The sequence below is a fragment of the Salmo salar genome, chromosome ssa18, assembly GCF_905237065.1.
Source record: "Salmo salar chromosome ssa18, Ssal_v3.1, whole genome shotgun sequence".
NCBI lineage: Eukaryota > Metazoa > Chordata > Actinopteri > Salmoniformes > Salmonidae > Salmo > Salmo salar.
In genome coordinates, this window is record NC_059459.1 from 28041014 (window position 1) to 28057892 (window position 16879).

At 42.7% G+C, this 16879-nt stretch overlaps 1 protein-coding gene across 1 annotated transcript in view; it reads left to right on the top strand.

The window, feature by feature from the left end:
* LOC106577169 (zinc finger CCHC domain-containing protein 24) overlaps window positions 1-16879 on the top strand; it is a 70601-nt gene that overhangs the window by 14221 nt on the left and 39501 nt on the right. Inside the window, exon 2 of the mRNA XM_014154985.2 lies at window positions 7280-7480. Coding sequence (XP_014010460.1) covers window positions 7280-7480 — 201 coding nt within the window. The remainder of the gene's footprint in view (window positions 1-7279; window positions 7481-16879) is intronic.

A 16879-nucleotide genomic window follows, 5' to 3' on the forward strand; every position in this document is an offset into this window, starting at 1 on the left:
CCTAACGGAGACGCAACCTAACGGAGACGCAACCTAACGGAGACGCAACCTAACGGAGACGCAACCTAACGGAGACGCAACCTAACGGAGACGCAACCTAACGGAGACGCAACCTAGCAGAGACGCAACCTAGTAGAGACGCAACCTAACAGAGACACAACCTAACAGAGACGTTATTTTTGGAGTTATTATTTGGGAATGTAACTCCTCACGGACATGTACAGTGTGTGCCCAAACACACAAACCCACACACATGTGTACTTGTGTGCATGTATGCATGAAGGCATGCACTTGCACGCACGCACACACACATGCACGGTTACACACACACACACACACACACACACACACACACACACACACACACACACACACACACACACACACCTTTAGCAGTTGTCTGTGAAGTCTGTTTCCTTTGGGAAGACAGCTGGATTTACAGCCTAGGGTGACAGAGGGGCTCTATGGTCATGATGACTTTATATAGTGGCTAATGTACTGTATGGTTTACCTTATTGATTTGATAGTAAGGTTTGATTTGATATCAGTGCACAGAGAGGGCTGTGGCGGTCACAACATTTCTTCAGCCGGTGCGCAGGCTGTTCACACTCCAATAGTCTCTCATTCACAGCTTGATAATGTCTCAAATTTCACAGCCGCATCCTCTTTGTGGCTGTAATGCACCCTAAAAAAATCCATGCCTTTTTGGCCCGGAGTGCTGCGTTGGGCCCTCTCCCTGAGTGTGCTGCTCACAAGGCTCTCACTCACACGGCTCTCTCCGTCACGTGATCGGGTCTTTCTCACAGGCAACAAGTGAAGACAGACATCGGGGACGCAACTGCGCGCGTCCTTATCCAATTCCGAGGTGCATATTGAAGATATTGGAAGAACTGTCCACATTTACTTTTCATCAGCCGACAAGATGAGTAGGCCTAATGAACAGCAAAAGCACTAGCCTATGTCAATCTACTATCCTCCATAGTACAAATGTCGACCTATGCTATTCTGTGTGAGAAATAAATATTCCAAACATAGTCTGGGAGATTTGTGGGATGTGATAGATCCCAAATAAATACAACCACTAGCATCAAAATAACTTTTTTTACGCAATGTGGCTGACGCAACAGATCAGAACATTTAGTTTAAAATGTTGCTAAACTATTAGGCTATTTCTTCACATTATAAGCGCAGCAATGCCTACATGGCTGTAGGCTATAAGTGTGAATGTACCATTAGCAGAAACGCCATTATCAAAAGTGACAGCAAATTAAATTATGCATGTAATGCTTTTATTATAAAGGTGCATTTTTATGGTGAAAATGATCTTCCCCAAACTTGAAACTCACGCACTGCTTATGTATGCCAGTTAGGCTCTACACCCCTTGTAATAATATTAAGAAGTTATTTGGCCACTTTAGTTGTGTTACAAACCTTATTAAAACATTTAGGGCTATGGGCTAGGCTACATGAGGTGTGTGACTATGATTCGAACAAGTGCTGGGCATCAGTCATCATTGATAATATGTAATTCACAAGTGATATGCTAATATTGTCACCCATCAGACTATTCTTGATTTAATCTTGTCTTTACATATACTAAATAATATATAGTGGGGAGAACAAGTATTTGATAACCTGCAAAATCGTCAGTGTTTCCTACTTACAAAGCATGTAGAGGTCTGTAATTGTTATCATAGGTACACTTCAACTGTGAGAGACGGAATCTAAAACAAAAATCCAGAAAATCACATTGTATGATTTTTAAGTAATTCATTTGCATTTTGATTGCATGACATAACTATTTGATCACCTACCAACCAGTAAGAATTCCGGGTCTCACAGACCTGTTAGTTTTTTTGCACACACAGCAGCAGGGATTTTGGCCCACTCCTCCATACAGACCTTCTCCAGATCCTTCAGGTTTCGGGGCTGTCGCTGGGCAATACGGACTTTCAGCTCCCTCCAAAGATTTTCTATTGGGTCCAGGTCTGGAGACTGGCTAGGCCACTCCAGGACCTTGAGATGCTTCTTACGGAGCCACTCCTTAGTTGCCCTGGCTGTGTGTTTCGGGTCATTGTCATGCTGGAAGACCCAGCCACGACCCATCTTCAATGCTCTTACTGAGGGAAAGAGGTTGTTGGCCAAGATCTCGCGATACATGGCCCCATCCGTCCTCCCCTCAATACGGTGCAGACGTCCTGCCCCCTTTGCAGAAAAGCATCCCCAAAGAATGATGTTTCCACCTCCATGCTTCACGGTTGGGATGGTGTTTTTGGGGTTGTACTCATCCTTCTTCCTCCAAACACAGCGAGTGGAGTTTAGACCAAAAAGCTCTATTTTTGTCTCATCAGACCACATGACCTTCTCCCATTCCTCCTCTGGATCATCCAGATGGTCATTGGCAAACTTCAGACGGGCCTGGACATGCGCTGTCTTGAGCAGGGGGACCTTGCGTGCGCTGCAGGATTTTAATCCATGACGGCGTAGTGTGTTACTAATGGTTTTCTTTGAGACTGTGGTCCCAGCTCTCTTCAGGTCATTGACCAGGTCCTGCCGTGTAGTTCTGGGCTGATCCCTCACCTTCCTCATGATCATTGATGCCCCACGAGGTGAGATCTTGCATGGAGCCCCAGACCGAGGGTGATTGACCGTCATCTTGAACTTCTTCCATTTTCTAATAACTGCGCCAACAGTTGTTGCCTTCTCACCAAGCTGCTTGCCTATTGTCCTGTAGCCCATCCCAGCCTTGTGCAGGTCTACAATTTTATCCCTGATGTCCTTACACAGCTCTCTGGTCTTGGCCATTGTGAAGAGGTTGGAGTCTGTTTGATTGAGTGTGTGGACAGGTGTCTTTTATACAGGTAACGAGTTCAAACAGGTGCAGTTAATACAGGTAATGAGTGGAGAACAGGAGGGCTTCTTAAAGAAAAACTAACAGGTCTGTGAGACCCGGAATTCTTACTGGTTGGTAGGTGATCAAATAGTTATGTCATGCAATAAAATGCTAATTAATTACTTAAAAATCATACAATGTGATTTTCTGGATTTTTGTTTTAGATTCCGTCTCTCACAGTTGAAGTGTACCTATGATAACAATTACAGACCTCTACATGCTTTGTAAGTAGGAAAACCTGCCAAATTGGCAGTGTATCAAATACTTGTTCTCCCCACTGTATGTGTGACATTTGTTTTGATTTAGAATGGACCATTATCATGCACCTGTCTCGAAACAGGGGCAGCAGAAAAAATACATGTGGTTCGAGCCCTGAATGCTGATTGGCTGACAGCCGTGGTATATCAGACTGTATACGCGGGTATGACAAAACACTTATTTTTTACTGCTCTAATTACATTGTTAACCAGTTTATAATAGCAATAAGGCACCTCAGGGGTTTGTGATATATGGCCAATATACCACGGCTTAGGGCGTCGTGCATAAGAACAGCCCTTAGCCGTGGTATATTGGCCATATATCTCACCCCCTCGGGCCTTATTGCTTAAAAATAGCGAATGGAAGACGCTTTTCCCTGTGGTTTATTTTCATGCCAGCCAGTTAGGCTATACTCCTATCGTAAAGATAAACAATGTGCTTAACATTAGGAAAGTTGAGTAATAAATATAGTAGGCCTAGCCTGCAGAAAGCTGATGGGATCCTCTTTTTAATGGAGGACATCACTGTGTTTTCTCTCACAAATGCATAGCCTATAGAAATATTGTGCAACATGAGCTCATGGGTTCTCATGAAGTGTTTGATTAGATTTTGAAGTGTTTGATTAGAGGACAATAGAGCTCTGAGTACCAGGCAGTTACCATGTTTGGTAGACTACTAATGACCATCAGCAGCATCAGAGCTTGGAGAAGCCTAATTACCATGACTAAACGTGTGGAATTTGACTGCCTTCATGACTTCTGAAGGCCGGTGTGGCGGTAATACGGTCAGCGCAACAGTCCTAGGCACAGACAGCTGTATATAAAATGTACACTATCTATAGTATTCTGAGTCTATAGCAGAGCTGGGCGATATGGGCAAAAATCCATATTGTGATAAATTGCCTGAATTGATGCGATAACGAAAAGTGGAACGTTTATAACATTAATTGAGAGCAGAGTTTTGTTTTATTATTCTTTAAACTACTACTGCTAGTTTGATTGTTGTAGCCATCAATTGTCCCCATTAACAATCACCCATATTAGCAAACATCACATTTTTCTAGTACAGGCTACATATCGTAATGAACGATATCAGCAAAATGCCTGCAATAAGTGATCGGTATGGTCGGTGTGGATCATTTTTGGTTTATCGTCCCAACTCTACTGTATAGCAGGGTTTGGCCCGATGGATCAAATTAATGACAGATGGAAAGCCATGGAAAACAGAAAGAAAGCGTATATTTGATTTATCCTGAGTAGAATCTAGTAAATGAACACGTACGCACACACACACACACACACACACACACACACACACACACACACACACACACACACACACACACACACACACACACACACACACACACACACACACACACACACACACACACACACAGGAGCTGGAGCTGGTTAGAGTTGAGCTGCCTCCAGGGCTGGTTAGGTAAAGGCTTCGACTGTCCTCTACTACACTCTGTGTTGCCAAGTGTAAGATTTCAGCGCTTTGCAACATTAGACATCAACAATAACATACGTTCCCTAAGCATGGCTGTGTCCCAAGGAGAGATATCATTCACAGAGACTACAGTAATTTTCCATTACTCTGACGTTGTTAGCCTATAGCTTGGATTTCTGTCATGTCTCAGTTTTGTGGACTGTGGACTGTTAGGGCTATACAGTGTACATCGTAACTAGGACCAGGAGTTTTTCTTGAGAAAAACGTTGGGCCCTATTACTGGGGTCATGTCACATGCAGGGAAAACCCCTGTCCCTCACCACAACCAGAGGTTGAACCAACATACCTGATTCGTTGATTGTATTTCAAATAGAGGAAATAGTGAATGAAAATGGTTTTAAAAAGTAATTCTGTCCTTCCCCTTCACTTTGCTCATGGAACATTTACATTCAGAGTGCATTTAGCAGACACACTGGATCGTAGCAATCTCATGCAAAACTGACTGGCACGACTTCTCAGAATGAGCTACAAACCATCCCCATGGCCGTAATACTTCAAACAGATCACCATGTATTTACACTGATGATGTTGTTTCACAGGCCTGTGTGAGACTGCGACCATAATAGCCTGGTCCCAGATCTGTTTGTGGTGTCTTGACAACTCCTATATAGCCATTGTCACATAAGACAGCACAAACAGATCTGGGACCAGGCTGTGAACATGCCTCTCTCTCTCTCTCTCTGTCTCTCTCTCTCTCTCTGTCTCTGTCTCTCTCTGTTTCTGTCTCTCTCTTTCTCTGTCTCTTTCTCTCTCTCTTTCTCTCTCTCTCCTCTCTCTTTGTCTCTTTGTCTCTTTCTCTGTCTCTTTCTCTCTCCTTCTCTCTCTCCTTCTCTCTCCTTCTCTCTCTTTCTCTCTCGCTCTCTCTCTCTCTCTCTCTCTCTCTCTCTGTCTCTCTCTCTCTCTCTGTCTCTGTCTCTCTCTGTTTCTGTCTCTCTCTTTCTCTGTCTCTTTCTCTCTCTCTTTCTCTCTCTCCTCTCTCTTTGTCTCTTTGTCTCTCTCGTTCTCTCTCTCTCTCCTTCTCTTTCTTTGTCTCTTTCTCTGTCTCTTTCTCTCTCCCTCTCTCTCTCCTTCTCTCTCTCCTTCTCTCTCTCCTTCTCTCTCTCCTTCTCTCTCTTTCTCTCTCGCTCTCTTTCTCTCTCTCTCTCTCTCTCTCTCTCTCCTTCTCTCTCTTTCTCTCTCTCTTTCTTTGTCTCTCTCTCTCTCTTTCTCTGTCTCTTTCTCTGTCTCTTTCTCTGTCTCTTTCTCTGTCTCTCTCTCGGTCTCTCTCTCGGTCCCTCTCGGTCTCTCTCGGTCCCTCTCGGTCTCTCCCGGTCTCTCTCTCTCTGTCTCTCGGTCTCTCTCTTTCTCTGTCTCTTTCTCTGTCTCTGTCTCTTTCTGTCTCTGTCTCTTTCTCTGTCTCTCTCTCCCCCCTTCTCTCTCTCTCTCTTTCTCTCTCTCTCTTTTTCTCTCCCTCTCGACATCCCCAGTACTTTTCCAGTTCATAAGTTACAGCTGGGCCGAGCGCCAGATGTGCTGAATTTAATGAGAGAAATGATCGAAGATCTTTTTTTTCTGCGTAAGAGAAAATACGAAGGGCGTAGGACAGTCAACGGAAATTGGTGATTAAACTCAACAGCATAGCAAACGCAAAATAATCTATAGCAGTTTTTGTATGTGTTATTGTTTCATTAGTGGTATGATTTATCGAACTAGTCTGTAAGCATGATAGAGGGGATTTGCAGGTGCTTTTCTTGTAAAATATACCCATAAAGCTCGGTGCTTTATGTTACAATTCTTTCAAATTCCTTCAGCAGACAGTAAGAAGAGCAGATGGTACTTCAACCTGTGAACTAATTTTCCACAAGAAAGACATGTTTTTGCCATGTTTTTATCCTGTGTCATATTCCAACTATGTTTTTTCCCTGGGTAATATTCCAACTGTGTTTTTTCCCTGTGTCATATTCCAACTATGTTTTTTCCCTGGGTAATATTCCAACTGTGTTTTTTCCCTGTGTCATATTCCAACTATGTTTTTTCCCTGGGTAATATTCCAACTGTGTTTTTACCCTGTGTCATAGTCCAACTGTGTTTTTTCCCTGGGTAATATTCCAACTGTGTTTTTTCCCTGTGTCATATTCCAACTATGTTTTTTCCCTGGGTAATATTCCAACTGTGTTTTTACCCTGTGTCATAGTCCAACTGTGTTTTTTCCCTGGGTAATATTCCAACTGTGTTTTTTCCCTGGGTAATATTCCAACGGTGTTTTTTCCCTGGGTAATATTCCAACGGTGTTTTTTCCCTGGGTAATATTCCAACGGTGTTTTTTCCCTGGGTAATATTCCAACAGTGTTTTTTCACTGGGTAATATTCCAACGGTGTTTTTTCCCTGGGTAATATTCCAACGGTGTTTTTTCCCTGCGTAATATTCCAACGGTGTTTTTTCACTGGGTAATATTCCAACGGTGTTTTTTCACTGGGTAATATTCCAACGGTGTTTTTTCCCTGTGTAATATTCCAACGGTGTTTTTTCCCTGCGTAATATTCCAACAGTGTTTTTTCCCTGGGTAATATTCCAACTGTGTTTTTTCCCTGGGATATATTCCAACTGTGTTTTCTCATCTCTCCCTGTTCCAGGCGTTGAATAACAGCGTGTATAAGAATGTCTCGCCATACGGCTCACTCAACAACATCGTTGATGGACTCAACACCCTGACGGACCACTTCTCCGACCTTTCCCTCTCCTCAGAGTCCCGCAAGCCAAGTAAGAGACCCCCGCCCAACTACCTGTGCCACCTCTGCTTCAACAAGGGCCACTACATCAAAGACTGCCCCCAGGTAGGACACAGGCTGAGACAGTCCTTATTCTTTTACGTGTTTATTTGTTTGTTTGTTTGTTTGTTTTTGTTTATTTGTTCGTTCATCCATCCATGAATTCATCCATCCATCTATCCATTCATGTTTTTTTTGTTCTACCTCTAATTCTATTGGTTCACTGTCTTTCGATTCCAAAATGCTACTGGCTGCCATCGAGAGCCAAAATGGCGTCTGTTGAGTCATGTGATCATATTTCCAGCCAATCGTGTCCTTTTGAAATTGGCCGATGGCTGTGCGGCAGTGGAATCTGTGTGTCTGTGCCCTGACCTAGTTGTCAGACAGACAAGCCTCTGTCCTCTGTGGTCATGAGTGTGTTAATTGGGCAGACAGACGCACTACCGAACTTCACTATGAGGAAGGAGTAATAGGGTAAAGTTGACCCTAGTTGCTGATCTTTGGTCGGTTTAAGATTTTCTCCACTAATGGTTAAGGTTAGGATTGGGGGAGTGGAAGCTGATCCTAGATCTGTACCTAGAGGAAACTTCAGCAGCGAGTGCCAGCTGGGAGGTCCCATGGGTACCAGAGTGTGACCAAGCTGAGCTCTCTTCTGCTTAACAGAATCTGTACAGGACTCTATGGTACTGATGGTACACATCTACACATATAAATAGAATGAGTAGAATGTGCTTGGAACCTCTCACATTGGCAATTAGACTGGTAGACTTATTCTAGAATTGTGGATCTACCCACCTATTGATTGGATGATGTATGTATGGGAGACATCACATGATGTTTTGTAGTAACCAAAACGATCACATATTAGGATTGCCTACTTCTAATAATGATAAATGTGTAGATGCACCTTAAAACACAGTAGAATCAATGTACATCGACATGTTGCAAGCATTACATTATTGACATCATGCTGTATTATGCGCACTGCCGTAAAATGTCACAATAGCACAACTGAAATAGCATTCTGAGAGATTATGGAGCACAACATGACTATTGTGGTTTTCACATACAGGCACTTTGAGGAACGTTCTGTCTCTTTTTCCTTGTAAAAGAAAACTTCATGGTCTGAGTTTATGTTTGAAAATGAAATATCTGATTTCGAAACAGGGACAATGAGAGTTTTTCTCAGAATTCTGGTGTGGAGAAGTTGTTAGATAAGCCTATGGTGATGCCAGATATGTTCTCTTGCTCTTTCTCTTTCTCTCTCTGTTTATCATGTGTGCGTGTGTGTATTTTGTAGAGCTTGCTGGTTAAGACCTGACAGAGTCAACACTAATCCTGTCTTTGTATTGTGTTGATGTTGTAAATCCGTGCTTGATAGTGATCACTGTGTATTTAAACCATTGAACCGGTCAGTTGCAGGGCAGCAGTTACAGTGTAGTTTAGAGAGTCAGTGGAAATGTTATTACCACCAAACCCTCTCGACAATATACCGCTACGAAACCAGTCTAGACTTCATGGGCATAACTGAAATGTTTGTGTGTGCATACGTACGTATGCGTGGCCGTAACTCAAATCACAGCGAATTTGTCGGGGCTCCCCAACTGTTCGTTAAACTGCAAATGGATACACAGAAAACACCAGATCTCCAGCGTGTTCCAACCACACCTGCATCACATACATTACATACATGGAAGACACTCCAAACGAGTGCAGACCTGGGCCAGATACAATGCATATGTCCAATACTTGAAATTATTTGAGGGGTGCTTGATTTACAGTAGCTTGGAATTTGCACTTTGGGCCTATTCCGTTGATTCCATTGTACTAGGTGAACTACATCAAGTACAGGCCAAGTATTAGAAATGATTTGAGCTTGATTTAGCTTGGAAACTAGATCAAGCGCAGCTCAAGTATTTGAAAGTATTTGAGGAGTGCTTTATGTAGAATGTAGTTTGAACTTTGAGGACTACTCCATTGGTTCCATTGTACCGAGTGAACTAAATCATCATTTGATGAACTAAATTGAATGATATGTTTATGAATCAAGCATAGCTCAAGTTTTTGAAAGTATTGGACAAACGTACTGTATATAATTGACCCAGGTCTGAATGAGTGTGATGTTCTTCAAGCGGACGTTCCTAAGGTGCAGGACTTCACAGGCCTCCATTTGCTGGGTTTGTGATCCTTTACAGTAATGTTCTGTTAAACCAAAGTTTCTATGGAAATTAAGGTAACAGACTGTACTTATTTTTATAGTAACTTACAGATAACTGGCTGCCAGTAAGTTACCGTAAAAACAACATGATTTACTCTCCATCTCCCAATACTCTTCTACCCCCCCTTGTAATAGTCCCCAGTTCTTGCCAGCTTAGTCTGTGATGTTACCACTTCCCTCCCTCTATCCTCCTAGGTACAGTGTTGTAGTCTCTTCCAGAGGGGGCTTTTTTCTTTCTCTCCCCCCTCATTCTCCATCAGTGGTTAGTATGCAGTGGTACTACAAGGATATTCCTCTCCTCTCTGTCCTTGTATCCTTCTCTGGTATGACTAAAGAGGAAACGCTGGTGGCAGTGTCATAGGACTGGTCCTCTGGGAGCTCTCTGCTCTCCTCTCCTCTCTTCCTGTCTGTCTGCCATCATAGGGCAACCGAGGTGTTATGTAAAGAGGCTTTTATTTGGAGAATGAGGTCGCTCCCCCAGTTCTGACTAGAATGTCCTGTTCACTGGGGCCTGGCGGCCTGGCTGCCCCCCTCTGGCGCACAGCCAAAATGTCTTCCACTTTCGTTCATGATTTGTTTGGTGGCCTCAATCGCAAGCTCTGCCTCTGATGTTTCCCTAATGAAAATGATCCATTGATTGACGTCCACTCGCCATGTTTCCCCCTGTACAGGGATTAACACATTGAATATTTGCTGTAATTTGATGTGTGTGGGGAGGGGGTGGGGGGGTCACTGAGTCACTCCCTCATCCAGTGCCCATCTCCCCTCTTCCCCCTATCCCCTTCTCCCCTCCCCTGGACAATGACCTCAAGCTGCCCTGCTCTACACGTTGACATCAGCCCTCTCCTACAACCAGCATTCTATTCTCATGACCAGCACTCTACAATCTATCTCGGCTGGACAGAGAGGGCAAAGATTTTGCAAAATGTGGGCAATGTAGTGCTACTGGAAACTGTGAAATGGTTGATGTCACATTTAGAGTATTTGAGGTCAGTTAGGGTCAAGGTTTGGGGTTAATTCCATTCGAATCCAGTCAGTTCAGGAAATGATTAATTGCAGTGGTTTAAAATACTTAAGTTAAAATACTTTAAAGTACTACTTAAGTAGTTTTTTTGGCGGTATCTGTACCTTACTATTTATATTTTTTACTTTTACTTTAACTTTACTACATTCCCAAAGAAAATAATGTACTTTATACTCCATACATTTTCCCTGAAACCCAAAAGTACTTGTTACATTTTGAATGCTTAGCAGGACAGGAAAATGGTTGAATTCACACACTTACAGTATCAAAGAGAACATCCATGGTCATCCCTACTTCCTCACTAAACACAAATGCTTTGTTTGTAAAGGATGTCTGAATGTTGGAGCGTGCCCCTGGATATCTGTAAAAAGAATTATACAATTTAAAAAATGGTGCTGTCTGGTTTGCTTAATATAAGGAATTTGAAATGATTTATACTTTTACTTTTGATACTTAAGTACATTTTAGCAATTACATTTACTTTTGATACTTAAGTATATTTAAAACCAAATACTTCTAGACTTTTACTCAAGTAGTATTTTACTGGTTGACTTTCACTTTTACTTGAGTCCCTTTCTTTTAAGGTATCTTTACTTTTACTGAAGTATGACAATTGGGTACTTTTCCCATCACTGTATTTTATTAAGGATAGCTTTTTCTATGTAGCTTAACTTCTTCTAATGTGAAGTAATTGGTGGCTTGGTAGACTATATTTTCAGAGTAGCTTCCCCAACACTGGAAACAGCAACAGACACACATTCCAGTACCATAATCACTATTTGAACAAAAGGCATATTATCCCTGCTGGATAAAAAGAGCTCTGTTTGTCGGATCAATGAGCTTCATGTGTTTTTTTGATCAACACTGACTCATATGGTCGTCTTGGCCTTGTTCGTTCTCTGATATCTGCCTCACTGTTCAACTCTCATCCTAGTCAGAGCTAGATAGATATAAACAGGCCTAGTTTCCTGGTTTGGTTTAGTTTATTAAGATCCCCATTAGCTGTTGCTGATGCAGCAGCTACACACAACAATAGTAGCCTACATGGTATCTGTAACTTTTTCTAATGAAGTTGACCCTCTCAAGACCAAGTATCTATCATGCAGGTGAAGACATCTCCAAACGTCATGGTATCTGTTCAACCTAGTGTGGCGTGTTACCACATTGAGCATTAAGTGCTATTCTTCACACCCCTGATGTTGACCATAGGTTTGACCTGAACTCACGCATGCACACACACACCTCAGATGTCTTTGTTCTGTCTGTTATGGGAGTGATGATGGTAGACATTTGTCATAGGGTTCTGCTGACTGCTCATGTTACGTGTGTGTGTGTGTGTGTGTGTGTGTGTGTGTGTGTGTGTGTGTGTGTGTGTGTGTGTGTGTGTGTGTGTGTGTGTGTGTGTGTGTGTGTGTGTGTGTGTGTGTGTGTGTGTGTGTGTGTGTGTGTGTGTGTGTGTGTGTGTGTGTGTGTGTGTGTGTGTGTGTGTGTGTATACCACTGTGAAGTGATCCTGGGCACACCAGAAGGCAAATGGCTGTTTGAATTGTCTTTAATGTGTAACTATAAAAATGTTTTGTTTTTCTTCTGGTGATGAACCTTTAAAGACTCCAATGCTGTCACTACTGGCAGAGTAGTTTGTGCACAGTGGTGAACTCCTTCCATGTGGTTGCGTAAACTTAACTAGAAAAACGTGGTCGTTGAATTATAAAATGCTTCAATTACAGTTTTCTGCCATTTGACAAAGGAGCAAAAGCTCTGTCCAAAAACTCTTACCGTGGTGATTGTGTAAGCAGTTTTGTTTTAATGATTCTGTTTTCTGTTGTATTGTCTGGATAGAAGAGGTGACATCATCAAATACACATTATATGTAATTGTATATACAATTTGTGTTTTACTGTGTTATGACATAATCGGTGCGAAACAATTAGTCCGGTCACACTCATTTTCCTAACGTGGTGTGTGTGTGTGTGTGTGTGTGTGTGTGTGTGCATGTCAGCACGTGTGTGGCACGTGTATGTGCGCATGTGCACATGCATGTGTGTGAGCGTGCATTTGTGTGTGTGTGTGTGGTTTCAGTCATAACGGTCTCAATTGAACCTGGGCTGTAGTTTCAATCCAGCTCAGCACCTTTTGCTATTACCATAACCTCATATATCAACACAGTTCTGGTTCATTCTGGAGATTTGATGTTGTGTGTGTAACAGTATTGCTTCTGTCCCTCTCCTCACCCCAATCTGGGCTCGAACCAGAGACTCTCTGAACACATCAACAACTGCCTCCCACAAAGCATTGTTACCTATCGCTCCACTGAAGTTTCGGTCCTTGCAGAGCAAAGAAAACAACAAATTCAAGGTCTCAGAGCGGGTGTAGTCACCAATTGAAATGCTAATAGTGCACACCGCTAACTAGCTAGCCATTTCACACAGGTATCTCCGCAGCAACCAGTGATCCGGCATCAATGTAACAGTGTTGCGTCCGACTCTTTCCTCGCTCCAACCTGGGATTTCGTCCTCAGACAATTGTTTTAATTTTTGGTGTAATTCTCTTACGCCACCATGATTGCGCAAAACACAGGGCCCTATGATTATGATGTATGGGCAATAGAGGAACACACAAGGGGATGTAGCTATATCGTTCTTTGCGACTTCAACCTCCCGACGTTTGCCTTCGATTCATTTCTTTCCAACTCTCTCTTTCCCCTCCTTGCCTCTTTTGACCTCACCCTTTCCCAATCGCCTCCAACTCACAAGGCAGGCAATACGCTTGACCTCATCTTTACTAGAGGCTGCACGCCTACTAATCTCACTGCGACCCCCCTCCAGGGCTCTGCGGGTGATGTTCCTGTAGGATTGTATCCTAGTTGCATACTGTACTATATGTTTTCCCGCTGGGAGCTATAATGGTTGCATCCCAAATGGCACCATATCCCTTACATAGTACACTACTTTTGACCAGACCTATGGGCACTGCTCAAAAGTAGTGCACTATATAGAGAGCCATTTGGGACGCAGACAATGTTCTCCTTTTAGACACTCCTCTCCTCTGATTCACTGACCTGTATTTAAATATAATCATGTGTTTACATTCCCTTGTATTCCTGCCAGCTGTTTAGTGAGCTTAGCAGGCCATCCCTCTTTCACAACATCTCATTATCTCTCTCTCTCTCTCTCTCTCTCTCGTTTAATCTATCTGTGTCTCTCTCTCTCTCTCGTTTAATCTGTCTGTCTGTCTGTCTGTCTGTCTGTCTGTCTGTCTGTCTGTCTGTCTGTCTGTCTGTCTGTCTGTCTGTCTGTCTGTCTGTCTGTCTGTCTGTCTGTCTGTCTGTCTGTCTGTCTGTCTGTCTGTCTGTGTCTCTCTCTCTATGTCTCTCTCTCTCTCTCTATGTCTCTCTCTCTCTCGATGTCTCTCTCTCTCTCTCTCTCGATGTCTCTCTCTCTCGATGTCTCTCTCTCTCGATGTCTCTCTCTCTCTCTGTGTCTCTCTCTCTCTCTGTGTCTCTCTCTCTCTCTCTCTCTCTCTCTCTCTCTCTATGTCTCTCTCTCTCTCTCTCTCTCTCTCTCTATGTCTCTCTCTCTCTCTCTCTCTATGTCTCTCTCTCTCTCTCTCTATGTCTCTCTCTCTCTCTATGTCTCTCTCTCTCTCTCTCTCTCTCTCTCTCTCTCTCTCTCTATATATATGTCTCTCTCTCTATATATCTCTCTCTCTCTATATGTCTCTCTCTCTCTATATGTCTCTCTCGCTCTCTATATGTCTCTCTCGCTCTCTATATGTCTCTCTCGCTCTCTCTATGTCTCTCTCTCGCTCTCTCTATGTCTCTCTCTCTGTCTCTCTCTCTCTCTCTCTATGTCTCTCTCTCTCTCTATGTCTCTCTCTCTCTCTCTCTCTCTCTATGTCTGTCTCTATGTCTCTCTCTCTTTCTATGTCTCTCTCTCTCTTTCTATGTCTCTCTCTCTCTCTCTCTCTCTCTGTCTCTCTCTCTCTCTCTCTCTCTCTCTCTCTCTCTCTCTCTCTCTCTCTCTCTCTCTCTCTCTCTCTCTCTCTCTCTCTCTCTCTCTCTCTCTCTCTATGTCTGTCTCTGGATTGAAGTTTTGCTATGGACAGACGTTTTGATATGGACAGTAGGTAGACATTGAATCTGCCTTCCTCAACAGTACTGTAGCGAGACATGAAGACAGACTTACGGTCATATTTTCTGTGGCAGTTTGAGTTGTTTGATTCTGGTGGTGTGAAGCCATATAGAGTTTGTTTGTCTCAGCCAGGGGATGGGGTGTAACATTGTCCCACCTATTCCCTATATACAGATGTAAGATTTTAATTTGAGCCAATTTGCTACAGCTGGAAAATGATCCTGCATCAACAGGAAATTTGAATTATTATGTGAATTATAATTAACCTCTATGGGTTAACCTCAATGCAAAAACTTAAATTTTTCAAACATATGACTATTTTACACCATTTTAAAGACAAGACTCTAGGACATTATGTTATACAATACATGCATGTTTTGTTCAATCAAGTTCATATTTATATCAAAAACCAGCTTTTTACATTAGCATGTGACTAGCATGTGACTAGCATTCCGACCGAACACTGCCGGTGAATTTACTAAATTACTCACGATAAACGTTCACAAAAAACATAACAATTATTTTAAGAATTATAGATACAGAACTCCTCTATGCACTCGATATGTCCGATTCAAAAAATAGCTTTTCGGTGAAAGCACATTTTGCAATATTCTAAGTAGATAGCCCGGCATCACAGGGCTAGCTATTTAGACACCCAGCAAGTTTAGCAATCACCAAAGTCAGATTTACTATAAGAAAAATGTTATTACCTTTGCTGTTCTTCGTCAGAATGCATTCCCAGGGCTTCTACTTCAATAACAAATGTTGGTTTGGTCCCAAATAATCCATTGTTATATCCAAATAGCGGCGTTTTGTTTGTGCGTTCAAGACACTATCCTAAAGGGTAAATAAGGGTGATGAGCATGGCGCATTTCGTGACAAAAAAATTCTAAATATATTCATTACCGTACTTCGAAGCCTGGCAATCGCTGTTTAAAATCAATTTTTATGCAATTTTTCTCATAAAAAAGCGATAATATTCCGACCGGGAAAGCGTGTATACGTACAAAGAGAGAGAAAATAAAAACATCTCGTGCCCTCGTGCACGAGCCTGAGTCTCAGAGTACTCTGACCAGCCACTATCCAAACGCGATAATGTGTTTCAGCCTGGGGCTGCCTCGATATCATTCAGCTTTTTCCCGGGCTCTGAGAGCCTATGGGAGCCGTAGGAAGTGTCACGTTACAGCAAAGATCCTCAGTCTTCAATAAAAAGAGCCAAGATGAACAACAACTTGTCAGACAGGCCACTTCCTGTTCAGAATCTTCTCAGGTTTTTGCCTGCCATATGAGTTCTGTTATACTCACAGACACCATTCAAACAGTTTTAGAAACTTTAGGGTGTTTTCTATCCAAAGCCAATGATTATATGCATATTCTAGTTACTGGGCAGGAGTAGTAACCAGATTAAATCGGGTACGTTTTTTATCCGGCCGTGTCAATACTGCCCCCTAGCCCTAACAGGTTAATGGACATATTTGTAGGGGTTAATACATTTTTCATTAGGGCAAATCAAGACTGAAATGTTAAGATTGAAATGACAAACTTTGGAAGCCTTTTTAAACATACCTTTTTAAAACATTTCAGAAAATAATCAGCAGCAAAAGAGTGATCAATTTAAGATCCTACATCTGTAGTGTGCTACTTTTGACCAGACCCCCTACGGGCCGCTGTATAGGGACTAGTGTGCCATTTTGGACACACCCTGAGAGGAGATAGAGCGAGAAAGCACACACAATGAGAGCAACTTCCTCCTAAAGGAAATCAAAGTTAAAAGAATGATAAAAGTCAGGTTTCCTGCCTCCTCCCGCTGGTTTGGGCTCTGCACAGGAATCCCACTCTTCCTCTGTGTCTGTGTCTGTGTGTCCGTGTGCATGCATGCATGTGCCTCCCAGTGTTGTTCTGGGTTTTGCTAAGACAAAAGTCAGTCTGTCCACTTCCTGTTGTTGTAGCCATGACTCCTGACCCACTTCTGTCTGTGGCAGGGGGCTCTTATGTCATCAAACGGGGACAACGGCAGGTAAACTCGTCACTGCTTAACAGTCTGGCTCTATCTCAATCAGTCTTTCCGCGATTCCTTACATCGTATCTCCTCTT